The sequence below is a fragment of the Mesoplodon bidens genome, assembly GCF_964165515.1.
Source record: "Mesoplodon bidens genome assembly, chromosome: 1".
Taxonomy (NCBI): Eukaryota; Metazoa; Chordata; class Mammalia; order Artiodactyla; family Ziphiidae; genus Mesoplodon; species Mesoplodon bidens.
Window position 1 is genome coordinate 14,712,502 of NC_138176.1, and position 17,924 is coordinate 14,730,425.

Sequence of the window (17,924 nt, forward strand, 5' to 3'; positions counted from 1 at the left end):
AAAAATCCGAGCTTCACCCTTTCCTTCCTTTTAAAAAAAAAAAAAAAAAAAAAAAACTACAATTAGAAATCACCTCACACCAGTTAGAATGGGCATCATCAGAAAATATACAAACAACAAATGCTGGAGAGGGTGTGGAGAAAAGGGAACCCTCTTGCACTGTTGGTGGGAATGTAAATTGGTACAGCCACTGTGGAGAACAGTATGGAGGTTCCTTAAGAAACTAAAAATAGAATTACCATATGACCCAGCAATCCCACTACTGGGCATATACCCAGAGAAAACCATAATTCAAAAAGATACATGCACCCCAATGTTCATTTCAGCACTATTTACAATAGCCAGGTCATGGAAGCAACCTAAATGCCCATCGACAGATGAATGGATAAAGAAGATGTGGAATATTACTCAGCCATAAAAAGCAACGAAATTGGGTCATTTGTAGAGATGTGGATGGACCTAGAGACTGTCATACAGAGTGAAGTAAGTCAGAAAGAGAAAAACAAATATCATACAATAACACATATATGTGGAATCTAGAAAAATGGTACAGATGAACCAGTTTGCAAGGCGGAAATAGAGACACAGATGTAGAGAACAAACGTATGGACACCAAGGGGGGAAAGTGGCGGGGTGGTGGTGGTGTGATGAATTAGGAGATGGGGATTGACGTGTATACACTAATATGAACAAAATAGGTAACTGACAAGAACCTGCTGTATCAAAAAATAAATAAAATAAAATTCAAAAAAAAAAAGTGAATCACCAGCAGAAACTCAAAGAACCACATGTCTAGAAGGGCTTATGAAGTCGTAGGTACAACTGACCCAGTTTTTATGCTTGACCAATTCTGTATTCACCAACCAAATGAATGTACTCTGCAGAACATAACAGTTTGTTAAATTATTTTTCAGTAGTTCTCATGATTCAATGTAAGCAATTCATTTTAGTCATTTTTATTATAGAATTTCTATATATAATTATTGTGACATTTCTGTTAATTTTTAAAGTTATATGGTTATGTTATTGTCTGGTCATTAGGTAACTTGCCTTTCTCAACTCCAGTATATTTGGACCCCTCCCATGATACTAATTTAAAAAATAGGATTTCTTTGGAAATATGTACAAATAGGCTCTTCTTTTGAGTTCTAATTTAAAAACAATAAAAACGCAACACAAAGTAAATGTTCTGGAGTGGAAACTTACATAGTCCATAAGTTCATGTGCAGCACAGTTGATGGCCAGATGGAGATTCATTCCCATTTCTAGCCCCAGTTTCGCACAGATTCCTTGTATTAGGAGCAGTGGCTGCTCTATGGTGTCATAATTAATGGTTAAACAGCCAAGATGGGACATCTTGCCAGTGATCTGCTGCTTCAGGATCAAGAAAATCATGCACGTAAATATAGCACATTAAGGTTCTTGGGGCTTCCAGTGGTTGGCACTTTGTAACCAGACACAGCTCTCCAAATACGAGGTCTACTGATTCTCGATTAATCCTGCCCCTAGTTCCCATTCATCTCTGCATATTTTCGGCCAGATGGTTGTCCTGCAGGATCTGGGAATAATTTTCTTACTCCCACGGTTTTCAAGTTTGACCTAGGAACACACTTTGCTCTCTTTAGTTGCCCATGTTATTATCTCTTTATTGGCTCTATCATTGTACACGGGCTCACCTGAGCCATAACCACCAGGTTGGTGACTCTACAAGCTGTCCCTGTAAATGTCTGTCCTGCCTGTTCCTAACTGCCTTCTTCCTGCAAACCTGCTCTTTCCTATGTTCCATTTTCCTTTAGAAGACTATAACTGTTAAAACTTAAAATTTTAACTCTCCTTCAGGAAAGGTTTTATTTGAAAAGGGATTGAAGACTTCAGCTAAAAGGATGCAGCATTGAGGATGCATTGCAGTGGAGGAAGATTGGAGGACCCAAATGACCTCAGGGGAAAGCAGCCATATGCTTCGACTGCAAGGTCAGCCTTGACGTGCCTTCATCATAAATTGTCACTATGCAATTTTAACGTAAGTTGAAGCAGTATCACTAAGGGTGTGTGTGTGTGTGTGTGTGTGTGTGTGTGTGTGTGTGTGTGTGTGTGTGTGTGTGTGTGTGTGTGTGTGTGTGTGTGTGTGTGTGTGTGTGTGTGTGTGTGTGTGTGTGCCAGTCTCAAAAGCAAACATGAAAGTAGGTATAAATATCCCATTTTTACTGATGATAGTACTAGTTAATTATAAGAACCATCCAACAATGTCAGTGAGAGGAACCTTTTATTTGGCAAAGGAATAGTTGGGGAAACTTTTGTGTGTCAGTTAAGGAGTTTCATTACGGCATCTTCAAAACTATGAAAGCATCACTTATTTGGTGCTTACTAAATGCCAGGTACCATTCTAAACACTTTACAAAAAGTAAATACATTTACTCCTTACATCAATCCCATGAAGCAGGTACCATTATTATCCCTATTTAAGAGAGAGTTGAGTAACTTGGAACAGATTTTAATCCAGGTAGTTGAGCTAGAGTCCATGCCTCTAATTCTGGTATGGCTGCCTCTCTAGAATCTATCATCTGTCCTGTTTCTAATGGTGGCGGGAAGGGGAAGTAGTGAAGCTGATCTCAGGAAGGGCTGATCTTGGTCTAACTTTCTCAGAATACATCAGACAACCTGCTGGAGTGAAGGGAACAGAGCTGAGATTTGCTGCTTGTTCACCAGCCCCCGCCTCTCTTGCAAGGTCCAATTCTAGTGTACACACCTGTCAAGGATTTTACTTACTGCTGTATCTGTTCACACATTTCTCTTCTCTCTCCCAAGTTTAAGGGGGAACTTAATTTTTTAGCTCCACCAAGTCCTCTCCTTCCTTTACTAGTCCTTCTTGCTGATGACTTCAACGGACCCTGAAGTCCCTGACATCCAGGTAGTGGTTGCAGAGTTATCAGAGCAAATGTCACACATGTGAGCAACCCTCATCCATTTGCATTATCCTCGGGGTTCTTGTTGGTTGTTCTAACTATATTGCTGAAAGTCAGGCATATAATAGGTGTATCTATCAGAGCGCCCACAGTCACCAAAGTGATGGACTGATCAAGTCCAGCTGGTCTCCTGAGGCTCTGCAGCCCATTTTCACCAGGCTTGTTTGCCTGACCCTCCTGGCAAAATCTGAGCTCTGGCAATGGTTCACCTGAAATGGTGCCTCAGTGCTTTGGGGGGACCAGATGAAGGAATTGCTATCTTTTTGTGCCTTTTCTTTCTTTCTTTGGTAGTATTAAAATTAAAAGCCAAAACATCCTATATGCCTTTGAGCTAGTATTCAGAGAGATTCATCTTCCCCAGCACTTAACCTAGAGACTTTCCCATGTAATCCTATTAGTCATAAGAGCCTCTCCAAGCCCTCTGAGATTTCACTTGGCCAGACAACTGCAAGCAGTGATGGCCTGGCAGCCTGTTGCCAGAGAGGCGGGGGCAGAATGATATTCCAGCTCGGGGGGTTGCCTGGTTTAGTCCCTTTGAAGCAGTATCACCATGTGATTTCCATTTGTGTTAGGCCAGTCCTGGAGCAAAATGACTGGGAGAGGGAAAGGGGCAGGGAATATAGAAATGAACTGTCATACAGAAGCACAGTAAACAAATACATTTACTTACTTGACCTCTGTTGCCTCCATTATGAGCTTTTTTTGTCTCCGGTTTTGGAGGAGGGGACTGTGAGACAGAAGATAAAGACATATCACTCGGGATTTTCTGACACATGTGTGGCAGCAAGCAGAGCTTCAGGTCCTCTGGCCTGCCCACTGCTCTGGGGTTGAGCCAGTCACATTGCAAGTCACACACACACACACACACACACACACACACAGAGGGATGATGCCAGTCACTCTTTAATTTCATAAACCTCAAACTGTTTCTCAAAATTAGGCACATGTTCCCTTTAGTTCATCCTTACATTCTGCCTCCAATCACATGTATGAGGTATGGATATACATGTTCATGCATTTCTACTTATATAAGTAATTATCCACTCATCATGTCCTGACTCCTGCTGTGTGCAGGAACTCTTTTTTCACAGGAGGATGTTAAGTCCCCTCCTTGTCGTTAAGGAATAACCACACTGTGGCATTTGCTTTTAAAGGCCCAACATATTGTTTTAAATATTCTCACAGTACAAACACCTTCTCTGGCAGGATGGGTTTGACTTTTGGAAGCAGCCCATGGTCATTAAATCTGGTGAATCTGGTGTGTGTGATGTCATCTGACATTAAAAGCAAAGATAATTACCAAATAGAAGCTTCCACAGTCTGGGGTATTGATGGCATGCTGTAACAAGGATTTAACCTGTTAAAGGATGCACTTTAATGCCCAGCATTCATTGGCTGTATAAGCTGGAGCATGTTTGTCAAGAATCAACATGGTTCGCACACACACTCCAGTATATGCAAATACAGAAGTTATCCTGCTTCTTTTCACTATGGAGTCAGCTGAAGTTTCTATCCCTGGTAAAAATAACATAGGAAGCAAATTGATGTGCCAGGCAGGAGAGATACAGTGGTGAACGAGACGCACAGGCACTGCCTTGGGAGCCACGGTCTAGGGAGGCAGACACGTGCGATGCAGGTAACACCCAGGGAGGAAGGGGGTGTGATGTCGAGTGCAGAGCAAGGGGACATCCTTTGCTCTTGTAGAAGAGTCAGGCAAGGGGACTCAGAAGAAGCTGATACCTCAGGGGTATGTGGGACTGCTGAACCCTCTGGGCCCAGAGCTGAGCAAAGAGCAAAAAGCCTTAAAGCAGAGCTTTTCAGCCTTGGCACTCTTGATACTTTGTCTGGATAATCCTTTGCTATGGAGGGCTGCCTCATACATTGTAGGAATGTGTAGCAGCATCCCTGATCTCAGCTTTCTAGATGCCAGGGAAGCCCCACCCTCCAAGCTGGGACAACCCAGAACGTCTCTGGGCATCATCCCTTGGGCAAGATCACTCCCCATTAAGAACCACTGCCTTAATAGAACATATTGATACATTTTACTGTGTCAAAACTTGAAAAGAAAAAAATTCCTATGACTGCATAAAATACAGTTAAAAGGTAGGCAACATGATGAGGAAAATATGTAAAACATGCAGAAAGGATTGAAGCCTTTACTGTAGAAAGAATTCCTAGGTATCAGTAAAAGATGAACACAAATAAAAAGGGCAAAGAAGTAAAGCAACCTGTAGAGTGATTTGTGCAGAATTTTATATGATTTTAAACACAAAACACACTATATATTTGTATGTGTGGTGTCTGTGTGTCTGTGTGTATAAATACAAAAGAAAGGCTAGAAGACCGCACTAAATTTTTAACAGTCATCTAGAGTCCCTCTAGAGATGGGACTGGAACTGAGGGTAGTAGTGGCTGTGGGGTCGAGGGAGGGGGAGTTAGTACCGGCGGGGAGGGGGGACTAGCTCTACCAGTGTTTGAATTTTCACAGGAACATTCAGGAGCTGCTTGTATAATTAAAAATCAATTGTATATTTAAAATTGTATAATTAAAAATCTGGAAGTCAGGATGATTGCAGAGAGCTCAGAGATCCTGAATTCCCTAATATTCTGAGCTGGACTTCTTCCACCTGCTCTGATAACCACCACCACTGTGTATTGTTCACTGCTGTGTCCGCTCCTGCTCTGAGCACATTGCATATATTCAGCTTGTTTACTCCTCACAATGTATCATACCCATTTTATAGACGACAAGGCTGAGGCAGAGAGGTTATATAATTGGCACAAGGTCACACAGCTGATAAGGGGCAAAGCAGAATACAAGGTCAGGGTTAACTTGTCCAAGTCTGAGTCTCTGCAGGCTGGTCACCCATAAAACAGTTGTCCTCCTGAAAAGCACCCCGGAAACTGGCTCCAGGCTGGTGCTTAAAGCAATTCTGATCAACTCTAGGGCTTGGGCCCCCACCACACTCCCCCATCACATATTCTGTGCTGGCAAGATAGCACTGGAGCCAAAGTTCCTTTATGTCGTACTGAGATTATATCTCAGCCCCCATCCTGCTGGGGAAGGAACTAGTGCTTCCTAATCATGTAGCTTAAAAGCCTCACACTAAATAAATATTGGGTCCTGGATTGGATCCTGGAACGGATCCTGGAACAGAGGAAGGACATTAGTGGGAAAACCAGTGAAATTCAAATAAAGTCTGGAGTTTAGTTATTAGTAATGTAGCATGTTGATTTCTTAGTTTTGACGAATACGCTATGGTAATGTATCCTGTTAACCTTGGGGAAACTGGGTGAGGAGTATTTGGGAACTCTCTAAACTATCTCTGCAACTTCTCTATAAATGCAGTATTATTCTAAAATAAAAGACAAGGATTGGGTCCCTCAGCCCTGCCACATCATTGTGCATTACCCCAGTTAGAATATGATGGAACAACCCGCTGACTCATACAGCTGCCCCTCATACTGCCTCTGTGACTTTCCCCCTCAAGGGCTGCTCAGCCAAGGGTGCTTGTTTGCCCAACACCAGGATTCTAAGCAGGCACAAGTGATTGTGCCTTAACCATTATACCAAACTGCCTCTCACTAATCCTAGGGGCCAGATCCTTTCTTTCTTTGCAAATCCAAAGGGATGATCTTAGCGTAGGGCCAGCTGCCTCAGAAATCAAAACAAGATTGTTAAGTTCCATTAGCAACTGGACCCATAGCCAATGAGGGAATGTATAAGCTTGGCTCATATGCGAAACCCAAAGAAAATTAATGTTTTCATATCTGTAACAACAATATTGATTTTGTTGCATAATGAACTATAATTTGGTTACTAGAAGGTATATAAGCATCAGTTATTAGATACCATAGATTCTCTTTACCTACCATTTCAATTGTTTTGTTAATGTGTTTCTGAATTTCCAGAAGCATGTCCACACCCTGTAAGTAGAATAACCATGATCTTCCACAACTGCAGTCTAGAATTTTAAACATAAAAACTTATACCACACATGGCTATTTCTAACTCAGAAAATCTGTAGGGTCCCTGATGATGCATCCTGGTTAGTGACTTACATATGGCCTACAAAATCAGAAGATTAAATGTTAATCTTCAACCCTCAATTTTTATTTGGTTGAAAATGAATGAGAGGTTTTTCTTCTTCATTATCCTCTCTTCATTGTTCAGAACTGATTGGTTGGATCAAGTTAACTTCATTCTCTTTCATGGTCTCCTGACCAACCTTCTTGCAATACATGTCACAGGTCATCAAGGGATTCTGCGTGATAGTGTTTGAATTAGTATAAATCCACTGTCACTTAGAAAGTAGAAAAATGTATTCTGATGATGGTGGGACCTGCATATGGAGACAGATGAAGAATGGCATGCCAAATGCTCTGGTACCCAAATAGCAGATATTAACTGAAGGAAAGATCCTGGCACCAGGATCTGAACATGGTGAGCCAGATATAAATCCTAGTCTTCCAAAACTGATAGAAGTGGGTAATGACTATTCTCCTTAAAAAAGAATTCTTTATCATAAACAAATTATCTTGAGATTTAAAAAAATGATTGTCACTAGCTTAGATAAAATATCAGTCAATATACTACCAGAGGGGATGGAGCTTCCTGTACTTTTCCTGTAAACATCCACTACAGGACACGAATGTTTAGTTCTCCCGAATGCCTAATTGGTAGAATAATTCATGAAGATTTCAAAAGGCATACTGACTCATTCATGCCACTGAAGAACAATGAGACGCTAACAAACCTCTGAGTAGTAAAGACGCCACTTAGGATTCCTTCATTCCATATTCCATAAACATGCACTAAACCTCTCTTACGTGCCAGGCAATCTGCTAGGCCCTGCAGTTCCTACTTAACAGAAGGGCTGCTATGAAAGTGCCACCTTCCTCTTGTTGCAGCCGCAGTGCATAGACTAGTAAATTAAAAAATCTCAGTTGCCCCAAAGAATATACTTCCAGCACTATCAAGGCGTGCAAAGTCACTCGCCCGTGGTGGTCTAAATTTGGTTCTCTTTCGTTTGAGGTCTTGTTTTCGTCCCACTTCCCTAATTTCCTCATTTTTTTTTCTCATTTTATATTTAATTCCTTTTCCCTTGGTGTCATAAGCCTTAGGAACATACACTAAAAACTCATTGATGATGAAGGCTTTTTTTTTTTTTTTTTTTAAGAAAAGGTAGTTTGAGATAATGTAAGGTACTTGTTTAGCTGTTAATCCAGGACGGGGTATACAAATCACTTCTTTCATTAAATTCAGCTTGCCAGGTGATGACTTCCCACAGCTGACCAGAGATACCATCAGGAGAGGTATAGTTAGCTTTGCTGGCTGATCCTGAAAAAGGGGGAAAGCAAGGGGAAATGAGAAACATCGTTCATTATCTTGAGATACTCATGGGTCCTTGTAAAGGAATGTAATGGGTACTAACCTGGTGGTGCTTCAGCAGTGCAATATTTAAGTATAGAGGATTATTGCCCAGCACGGCACTGGTTTTGGCAACAGCCAGTGACACAGCTCCTATGGCCATGCTGCCACAGAGTGTGGGTTCAACAGGTTCTGGGGGTATCATTGGTTTTTTTGTAAGAGTATCCTTCCCCCCTGAAGAAAAAAATATTGATAAAAGATTGCTTTCTAGAAAGTTTGACTATGATAAAACTATATATCTTTTTAATGCTTTACTTATAGATGTGAAGGCCCAGCATAAAGAAGGGTTGAAAGCTGAGGCTGGCAAGAAAATATTCACCACTTCGACCCCTGAGAAGTTTCCGTCTGATGTCACTTACTACTCCCTAATGCTCAAATAATCCTTAGCCATGGATTTTGCCTAAGAAATTTTAGAACATTCAGTATTAAATCCTTCAACAGTCATGTGGGGCAGATATTGTTATCTCACCTAAACGGGGGCTTAGGTTCGAAGACTTGCCCAATACCTAACAGAAAGTGAACAGGGAGAGGGTTTGGACGGTCTTTGAATTCCAAACCCTTTGTTTTCCTACGTTCCACCACCGCTCTTGCATACCCAGCTTCCTGTTGAATATCTCATGTGAATATCTAACTACTTATCTTGCTTGCCCACCCCAAACGGATGCCCTTTTCTATGAGGACTTCCTTCCAGATCTAACCATCCACCCGGAATCCTCACCCATCTTTCACTCTCACATATTCTCAGCCACCCCATCTGATCAGGTACCACAATGTCCATAATAAATCTCTAGTTTTCCTCCTGTCCTCTCCTTCCCCACAGCTACTGAGCTGAGTCAGGTAGGTAAGACAAGTGGAATAAGATATGTGAACACCCAGCGCATATTAAATGTGTAGCAAATTACTGTCCCCTCCTACTTCTTCCCTTCTTACGTTCCGAGTTCTATCCGTCAAAAGAAACCACCAAATGAACACCTATTGGCAGTCTCTACCTATGATTCAGTAGTGGTCATCCCCAGCCTCCAGGAGAAGATTGGTCTAACGGGATTCTTCTGCCTTGGGCAACTCTCCTCCCCTCTCTGGATCTCAGTATCTAAATCTATGAAATAAGACACCTTGGCTTCATGATCCCTTTGGTCCCTGCTTCTTGCGCTTTCTTATTTAATGGAACCCACACTTATCTGGTGTTTAGTTTGTTTCCGGCATTGTGCTAGGCGCTGGCAGTGCTAAATTGAATGAGGCATGACTCATGTCCTCCGGGAGCATGTTGTAGTTGGACAGACACACGAATCACTGTTACAACAGCTCTAGCAGCAGCTCCAGAATTAACATACTGGAGGAGCTGAGGTTAGCCATATGTTGGAAGGCATGGAACAAAGGGCCACGATAACTTTAAGATTATTTGTCTTAAAATAGCAAGGTCTTCCAAAGATAAGTTTCATTAATGTATTAGCTATGACTGAGGAAATGTTGGTTATCCGTATCAAAGGATATCATTCATCTTTAAAATATGGAGTGGCTTTCTGAGGAGCTAATGGGAATTTTGAGGAGCCGTTAAAGGTCTCCGTGCCACCCTCCCCTTCCCTGCCTTGGGCATTGCCACTATTCAGTGCACTCTGTTTACTAAGTGTTCACCTCTGGGTAAGAAATATTTTTATCTTACAAATAAAAATGGAGGGTGGGGTGGGGGAAAACCGTGCCCACCTCACACAGTAGCTTTAAGCAAGGAAGTGGTGTGGAGGGTGGATGGTACCTGGTGGGACTCCAACCTAGGTCTGCAGCAGAGAGACTTGAACTTGGAAAGGCAGTCCAAGTTTCAGCCTTTCTTCCTCCACATTTGTTACTAATGGTTCTGCAGGATGATAAGCCACCGACCTTGCTTTTGTCCTTTTTTTTTGGCTGGAGGTGGAGGAGGCAGTGGTGGTGTTAGAGGTGAAGGTGTAGGCACTGTGGAGTCTTCCAGGCTCTTTTCCAATTCTTTGCCCTCCTTATCTTCTTGTACTTTACTTTCAAAGAATGTCCTTAATGGTAAGAAAGTATAACTTTACAATGAGATATTGAGAAATATCACTCGTAATTCTGGTCATGTTTTAGTGCTGACCCCAAAATGTTTCAGTAGTTAACTCTGCTTTTTAAGCTACCTAAGAACAAATCAGCTTCAATTTCCAAGGCTAAAAAATGATGCTGTTATAAAACTATGTTCAAGAACTGAAAATCATTTGGGCCTGGAAATAAATGTTTAAAGACTTTAGGTGCTCATTTTTAAAATTATCTGAGCCCTGTTTGTTATTTTTTAAAGTAAAATTTGAAGATATAGTTTGATTAAGGGCTATTGGATTTTCTTTTTGAATAAATGACGATCAGACTAAAAATGAGGCAAGAATAGACAGTAAAATATATAGCACCATGTGCAGGACTTCCTTTTCTTTCTTTCTTTTCTCTTGTTTTTTTTTTTGAGGTGGGTGCTTAAAATGAACAGTTAAGAAAACTGTTGGGAAATCCAGCTTAGGTGCATCTACATAAAATATCAGCTCCCCGGAATAAAAAGAGGCTAAAAGCTTCCACATACATAACAATAATAACAAGCCAGAAAAAAAAAAAAAAAAAAAAGACATGGGAATCAGATTTGCACCAGATGCCAATGGGGCAGTGCCTTTAAAGTACTGAGAGAAATTGATTTCAAATGAGAATTCTATACTCAGCTAAACTGTAAACCACAAAGGGCAAGTACTGACATTTCCACACATGTAAGAACTCAAAAAATTTACATCCCAAATACCCTTTTCTCATCCTTACTTTTAAAGGTTGGAATCCAGTAATTTAAGAAAGAGGACAATATGGGATCCAGGAAACGGGAGAACAATGAAGGCATGTCTTATGGCATCTCTTTAGTAGGCCTAAAGAGGAACCAGTCAAGATGGGAGATTTGGGAGGGAAAACTCCAGGAAAAAAGGAATGTAACAGAATAGAACGTATGACTGAGAGCTTGGGAAAAAATAAGGATGTGTTAATAGCAAATAACACCCTGGAAAAATGGTACAGATGAACCGGTTTGCAGGGCAGAAATAGAGACACAGATGTGGAGAACAAATGTATGGACACCAAGGGGGGAAAGTAGCGGGGGCGGGTGGTGTGATGAATTGGGAGATAGGGATTAACAAGTATACACTAGTATGTATAAAACAGATAACTAATAAGAACCGGCTATATAAAAAAATAATTAAAATTAAAAAAAAAAGATTGCCTAAAAAAAAAAAAGCAAATAACACACACACACAAAGGACTAAGTGGAATAGCATTCAAAAACTGTAAGGCAACCAAAAACTATTCAAACACGTTTTTTATAAGGTCATGATCCAACTCTGAGGCAAACTAAAATGTGAAGTTATGCACAATTAAGCAAGTGTTGAAGCTTAGAGAAAGAGAATCCAGTTGACCTTCTTTGACCAAGAGGGTTGTGGCATTGGACCCACACAAAAGGAAAAGTAATACTAACCCACACTTGGTTAGGCATTGAACAGTGCTCACGTAGCCCTAGTAAACAGTTCCTTGGTTTTCACATTTTAGAGTCAACCTATGGGCAAAACCTGGAAGACTTGGTTGTGTCTGGAGGTCAGAACATAAGCATCACCCACTGGGCTATATAAAAGGATAAGAGAGGCTCATGGACCAGGGGGGCATGTGAGGAGGTGGGGAGGGGGAAAGGAGGACGTCTGGATTCTTAATCCTTTTCCTGAGAAACTTTTCACTGAATCCTAGGAAAGCTCTATGCATAAAAGAGGCCAAAAGGCCTTATGTAGCCTTACAAAGTAAAATTTTAATAACAGGGTTTTCAGAAGAAAAACAACATTTTATGCTAAATTTTGCTGCTTTAGCATATGCTTCTTAATTGACTTCCCGACTGTACCCTATAGATATGACAGACCCATTTCATTGGCAGGTGAAATGGAAAGAAAAGAGGTACATAGTTATACTGGACACTTATATTTCAAAGTGTGAAATTTACCTGAGCACCTGATCCACCTCAGCCTGGTTGGAAGGAGCTAAGCCCTGAAGCTCCTTGGTGATGGTTTCGTTGACCCACCGCACCGCAGTGCTGACGGCATCTGACCTTTCTAATTCCTCTGCTTCAACCAGCTCCAGTAGAGCGTTCTCATGGACTTTGAAGGGAGTTGAGATCACCACAGAACATATATTCTGAAAACAATACAAACGTGTTCTACATTCTCCCTACCTTTCACGGGAAATAGGAAATTGAATGCATCCAGCTTTTAAGGTACATGATATTTTATCACCAATTTCAAAGAGAAAATGAGAACCTATAATTTTCTTTGAGATATTTTTATAGCTATTGAAACACGATGGAACCCAACTTGAAGGAACGTTTAAAATTATTACCTTGTTAAAATACCCTTCTAAAAACCCTACATTGAACTTTATTTTTATCACTACCTCTCTAAAAAATAGCTAAAAGGAGACAAATTTAATCATAATTATTTTCATTTATGAAAATGAATTTTTCTTTATGTAGATCGGTCTATATATCTATAAATCTATATATAAATACATGAATCTATAACCCTATCTGCAGATTTAGAGAACTCATGACATTAATAATGTCAGAGTTTTTTAAACTATTTTTGCCCCATTTCCTTTCTCCATCTTGGATCATCTTCAGGTTAGCAAGTCATGTCTGTACCAGTAGTACACATAACCTAATAAACCATCATGGAAGATTGTATGATTCATGCTTTGTGTTCCTAATTACCTACATATAGTGTGTGTATTTCGCACACACTGAATTTCGAAACGTTAATTTTCCACAAGTTAGACAATACATGCTAATAAATGCAGTGGAGCCAGGACATAGTGAAGAACACATTTAAGCCGCCTCCTACCTTGGGAAAATTTTGAACGGTGCAGAATATTTCCACTTGTAGTGTTGGAAGCCCCAGTCCATCCAGCACATTTTTCCCCACGACTTTGCATATGGTGGGAGGCTTTGCAAGTTTAGAAAAGCAGTTTGCCTTCAACACACACACAAAAAACACAAAAATCACAATACCACATCTAATTTATCTTTAAAAGATCATTCACATTTACTCTAGTTTCTACTAAACCTCTCCTTGAATGCCCTCCTCGTTCTGGGATTAGTCTAGCAGCTCTGCGGGAACGTTCAGAGATTTGGATTTAGCCTCTGGTACGTGGGGCAGTTTGCTTTTTGAACTCTCAGCAGAAACTCGCAAACATGTCTTTATTTAAAGGTCTCGTGTCACTCTTTAGTGGGCCCTAACCTATCCTTCTGTCCAAGATACTGAAGTCAATTGGTCTCTAGAATACTGCGATGCATTCAAACCTAAAAAAACCTTAAGTGGGTCTATTTTCATTCCTCCCAACAAGGCACCGGATATTTTAATGGTGAAGACTTATGCAGAGGCTGTATTTCACTTACCATCAGATCATGCGTAGAACTACATGGTTAGAGAGGATTGTTGGAACCTTAGTAACAGCAGTTTCGTTGATGTGGAAGAGCAGAAGTCGTTTGGAAGTGATCCAAGAAAGAGACGGAAGAAAGAGAATGAAGCTGAGGGAGAAAGTCCACTCAAGGAGCCTGAGTAAAAAGATTCAGTACGGTGTCCCGACGCAGAGGGGCGGAAGCTGGGAGAGAAGGAAGAGGGGCGAGTGAAGGCCCACCCTCCTCACCCCCTTTATCACCAGACAGTATTCGCTCTTCATTTTCATTTAGCAGACCAGGCCTCTTACCTTTCACTTCAAAATCCAGTGACCTCAACCTACGTAACAGGTCATTAATGCCCATCAGCAGTGTGCCAGCACCAAGGTGATGGCCAGGAGAACTAAAGCAAAAGCCAACTTTCAAGCTATCCGTGCGTTTGAAGGATGATGGTTTGTATATGACAGAGTAAGTACCTGAATGAAGTTAGATAGAATCGGGAGAAAAACACGATCTAGCTTATACTTTGTGAGTTCAATTCAACAAGCAGTGAGCACCTACAATGTACCACATGCTGTGTTAGGAGGAGAATGGAACAAACTTTTAAAAAATGCTTAGGAGCTACCTTGAAGGAGTGACTTTGACTTGTTTATCACGGTATCACATAGCACAATGCCTGGCATATTTAGGATTCCATACATTAAATCTTGTATACATTCATAAATGTCAGACACAAACCTTGGGCACATTTGTATACACGCCGTCATTAAATTCTCAAACTCTCAATTATAAGTTTTATGCAATAGTAATATTGTTGTTGCCCACAGGCATCTTTCCCGTCCCTGAATTCCTCTAATATGTAAGAGAAGCATAGAAGAAATGGCATTTGAGCTGGACACTGGAGGTTGTGTAGTAGTTCAACAGGCAGACAAGAGGGAGAAACTGAGGGCAGGTACTTCAGGTAGAGGGAATAGGATAAGTGAAGGGGAGGGAATTGGGGAAACTTCACGCTGTAGGGGGAAGTCAGTGCGCCTGTGCGGAGGAGTGGTGGGGGAGGGGCAGGGGAGTTGAGCCTGTTACCGAGGTAGCCGGGCGAGCACTGTGAGTCACACACTGGAACGTGTTTGACCTTACTCAGCATGCAAGGGGGAACCACAGGAAGCTTCTGAGCAAAAGAATGATGGTCAGGTTTGGGATTAGGAACATTGCTCTGGCAGCACTGTCGGGGATGGCCTTGATAGAGGGGGAGACTAGGTGAGAATAAGGAAGGCCAAAACCGGGGCAGTGACTGGGAAGATGAAAAGGAGGTTGCCTTTATGCCAATCCAATTCCTGAACACCCTTCAAAGCCCAAGCCAAAACTCTCAGATGCTACAGCCCACAGGCATCTTCCCCACCCCTGAATTCCTATAACAGGCACACAGTGATCTATTCCTCAGTCTAGCACTCAATCCTATATTACCCTATCTATTACTCCAGTTATCTTATGTATCGGTGGCTTTTGTCCCTAACTGAAGTGTAAAACTCCCAGAGAGCTGTGCAAACCAAAGACCTGGCTACCTAATAGGCTGGGAAGAGCACTACACTGGGGACAAGAGTCCAAGTTTCCAGTCTTACCTTTTGCACTAAGTAGCAGTGAGACAAGGGCTTGGTGTCTTTGTAAAATGAGGAAGTCGTTAACTTTCAAGAATTCCTCTAGCAAGAGACAGTGGAAAGATAATGGAATTGGGAGTTGCATTCACTCCTTCATCCCACAAATAGTTCTTGACTGTCCACTATGTACCACGCACTCTACTAGGGACTAGGGAAACAGACCGGGTTTGATTTCTCACTGTCATTCACTGTGTCCCTTGGGGAAATCATTTAAATTCACTGGGCCACAGTTCTTTATTTGTAAAACAGGAATCGTAATGTTTACCTCACCGTGGTCCTAAGGATGATGTGGTATCACATAAAGCACATAGCACAAGGTGCACCAATAAACACCTCCCCCCCGCCCCTCCCCCAGTTTGATGTATAGGCCAGGACTGAGAAAAATAAACATTCGTGGAACATCCCGTATATTAACTGAATCTACAAGGTGTGATTTTGAACCCTGCAAACACATCATGCTTCTTCACAGCATTTAAATACTCTGCTTGGTGTTGGCATATTGCCTCACCATAGTGCAAATTCCTACCAGTCCCAACCATGATGCCTTCCAGAAGGTGGGTGTTGGTTAGTACTTATGGATCTGGAAGTGAGAAAACGCTTGCCTTTGTTTCAACTGCCCACTGCTTAAGGCTAAGATGTGTGCCAGATGGTGCGCTGGGCACAGGGCTTAGGAGGGGTATATGAAAAGGCCGCCACTCTCCATAGGAGCTCACAAGCTGCCCAGGGAGGATTTCAGTACATGCAGGGGACGCTACAAGGACCTGAAGGACGATTAGTCCTGGGCAAAGTGGGCAAGACTCTGATCTAAATTTTAAGTCTAGGTGCGAGCTGGTCAGGTGGGACGGGCATCCAGGACGGGAAGGGCGCACAAGTCAAGGAGCGGACATTTGAAATCGACTGAAAACTTGGCAGCGATGGGAGCCTGCTGGGTATGAGGCCCCGGGGTAGGCTGAGGCTAAGCTGTAGCGAATACCAAGGTGTTCGTCCCGTGGTCAAAAGGAGGCCGCTGAAGGTTGGTAAACTGAGCTACGAGGTATTAAGGTCTGTGATTAAAAAGTCAACTGGCAACCGTGGCAGGCCCGCCCAGAGGTAGCGAGGATGCCTGCCAGGTCCTGAGCTGTCACCTAGAGTCCTCATTCCTCTAGCAGCTTCCAGTCCACAACTTTCTCTCTCGAGGTTCCTTCACCCAGACTTCCGCCCTGCTTCTTCCCTTCAGGGTCGCGGCTCCGCGCAACTACTGCCCCCGACCCCGCGGCGGCGGCGCGCGTGCGCGACTCTGTGGCGCAGGCGCACGGCGTTGCCGCAGCGCGGGGCGTGGGGAGAGGGGCTGGAGAGGAGAGGGTTCTTGTCCCAGGTCCCTACCAGGTGCCCGTAGACATCGGCAGGCTGGAGGTAGAAGGTGGAGTTGAGCAGCTCTTCCAGCCTGCGCGGAACGTCGTTCTCCCGGTAGTACTCCATCGCCTGCTGCTTCAGCTTCTGCAGCTCCCTAGTGGTCCCACAGCTGCGGCCGCCGCCTTCTTCCCCCATGGTAGGAGATTTAAGGCTACAGCGGGGGTTAGCTGGGGGGCCCGCGAGCGTTCTCCCAGTCGCTAGGCAACGCAGCGAGATCCCGACCCCAGATCTCGCGATGCTTCCAGCCTCACGTTCTTCCCGCAGCCCGAGTAGCGAATGGCTACTTCGTCCTCCTCCCCCTCCCTCTCCCTGAGGGTTTGGCCCACGGGGTTGGGTTCATTGACTCTTGAGACCGGCTCCCTCCTGGTGTCGTTTTCCACTCTTTCCCCGAAGGTTTTCAGATGGAAGAATAGTTAACGCTCTCATGAAGCGCTTTTTGCGGAGGCGTGAGAGGGTTAGCCCCGGCTTCCAGCTGGGGACTCGAACCTCGGGTGGCGCCGGTTCCCGGTGGCGCTGGGACTCAGGCCATCGGGCTTCCCCCAGCCACCCCCTCGTTCCTCGCGGTCGGGGAGCTCCTCCGGGCGGCGGCCTGTACCGGCCCACTCTCGGGGGGAGGGTGGTAAGAACTCTGGGTACCCTTACTAAGCTGTGGAGGACCCAGGAATTCAGTGATTCCGCAGATACTTACCAGCCCTGAGCAGAGCGGTGTGCTGGCTGGGCGTACTGCGAGGTCCAGGAGAGAACGGCCACGCGCCCTCCCCTGGGAGATGAGTGGGACTAGTGGGGTGAAATTCTTCCGCAGAAGGAAAAAAACAGTGTGGGCCGAAAAAATTGGGGATGAACCTTAAGGACAGGCCTAGGGTAGGGTGTTACAGACAGACTTGAGGAGGAGAAGCAGGAATGGAGGACTGTCATTGGGTCCTGTTCTCTCTTTAGAACCTTCAGAGGCCGCCTGCGTCCTGCCCTTTTAAGTCCAAACTGCCTGCTTGGCTTTATTACACTTGCTAGGTGTCTCGTGCAATTATACAACTTCTTAA

The 17,924-nt window shown here is 43.3% G+C and overlaps 1 protein-coding gene across 4 annotated transcripts in view; it reads right to left on the minus strand.

The window, feature by feature from the left end:
* ENO4 (enolase 4) overlaps positions 1 to 17,054 on the minus strand; it is a gene marked incomplete at its 3' end in the record, with an annotated part of 28,796 nt that extends 11,742 nt beyond the window's left edge. Inside the window, exons 1-9 of one of the 4 annotated variants that reach the window (XM_081243838.1) lie at positions 16,858 to 17,054; positions 13,290 to 13,418; positions 12,398 to 12,588; positions 10,267 to 10,412; positions 8,399 to 8,568; positions 8,173 to 8,304; positions 6,837 to 6,890; positions 3,634 to 3,690; positions 1,207 to 1,371 (exon numbers count right to left, since the gene is read on the minus strand). In XM_081243838.1, coding sequence (XP_081099964.1) covers positions 1,207 to 1,371; positions 3,634 to 3,690; positions 6,837 to 6,890; positions 8,173 to 8,304; positions 8,399 to 8,568; positions 10,267 to 10,412; positions 12,398 to 12,588; positions 13,290 to 13,418; positions 16,858 to 17,022 — 1,209 coding nt within the window. In that variant the 5' untranslated portion in view covers positions 17,023 to 17,054. Of the gene's footprint in view, positions 1 to 1,206; positions 1,375 to 3,633; positions 3,691 to 6,836; positions 6,891 to 8,172; positions 8,305 to 8,398; positions 8,569 to 10,266; positions 10,413 to 12,397; positions 12,589 to 13,289; positions 13,419 to 13,843; positions 14,026 to 16,857 lie in introns of those variants that run through there. The other 3 variants (XM_081243837.1, XM_081243839.1, XM_081243840.1) reach the window with 3 other exon arrangements.
* Positions 17,055 to 17,924: the final 870 nt, after the last annotated feature.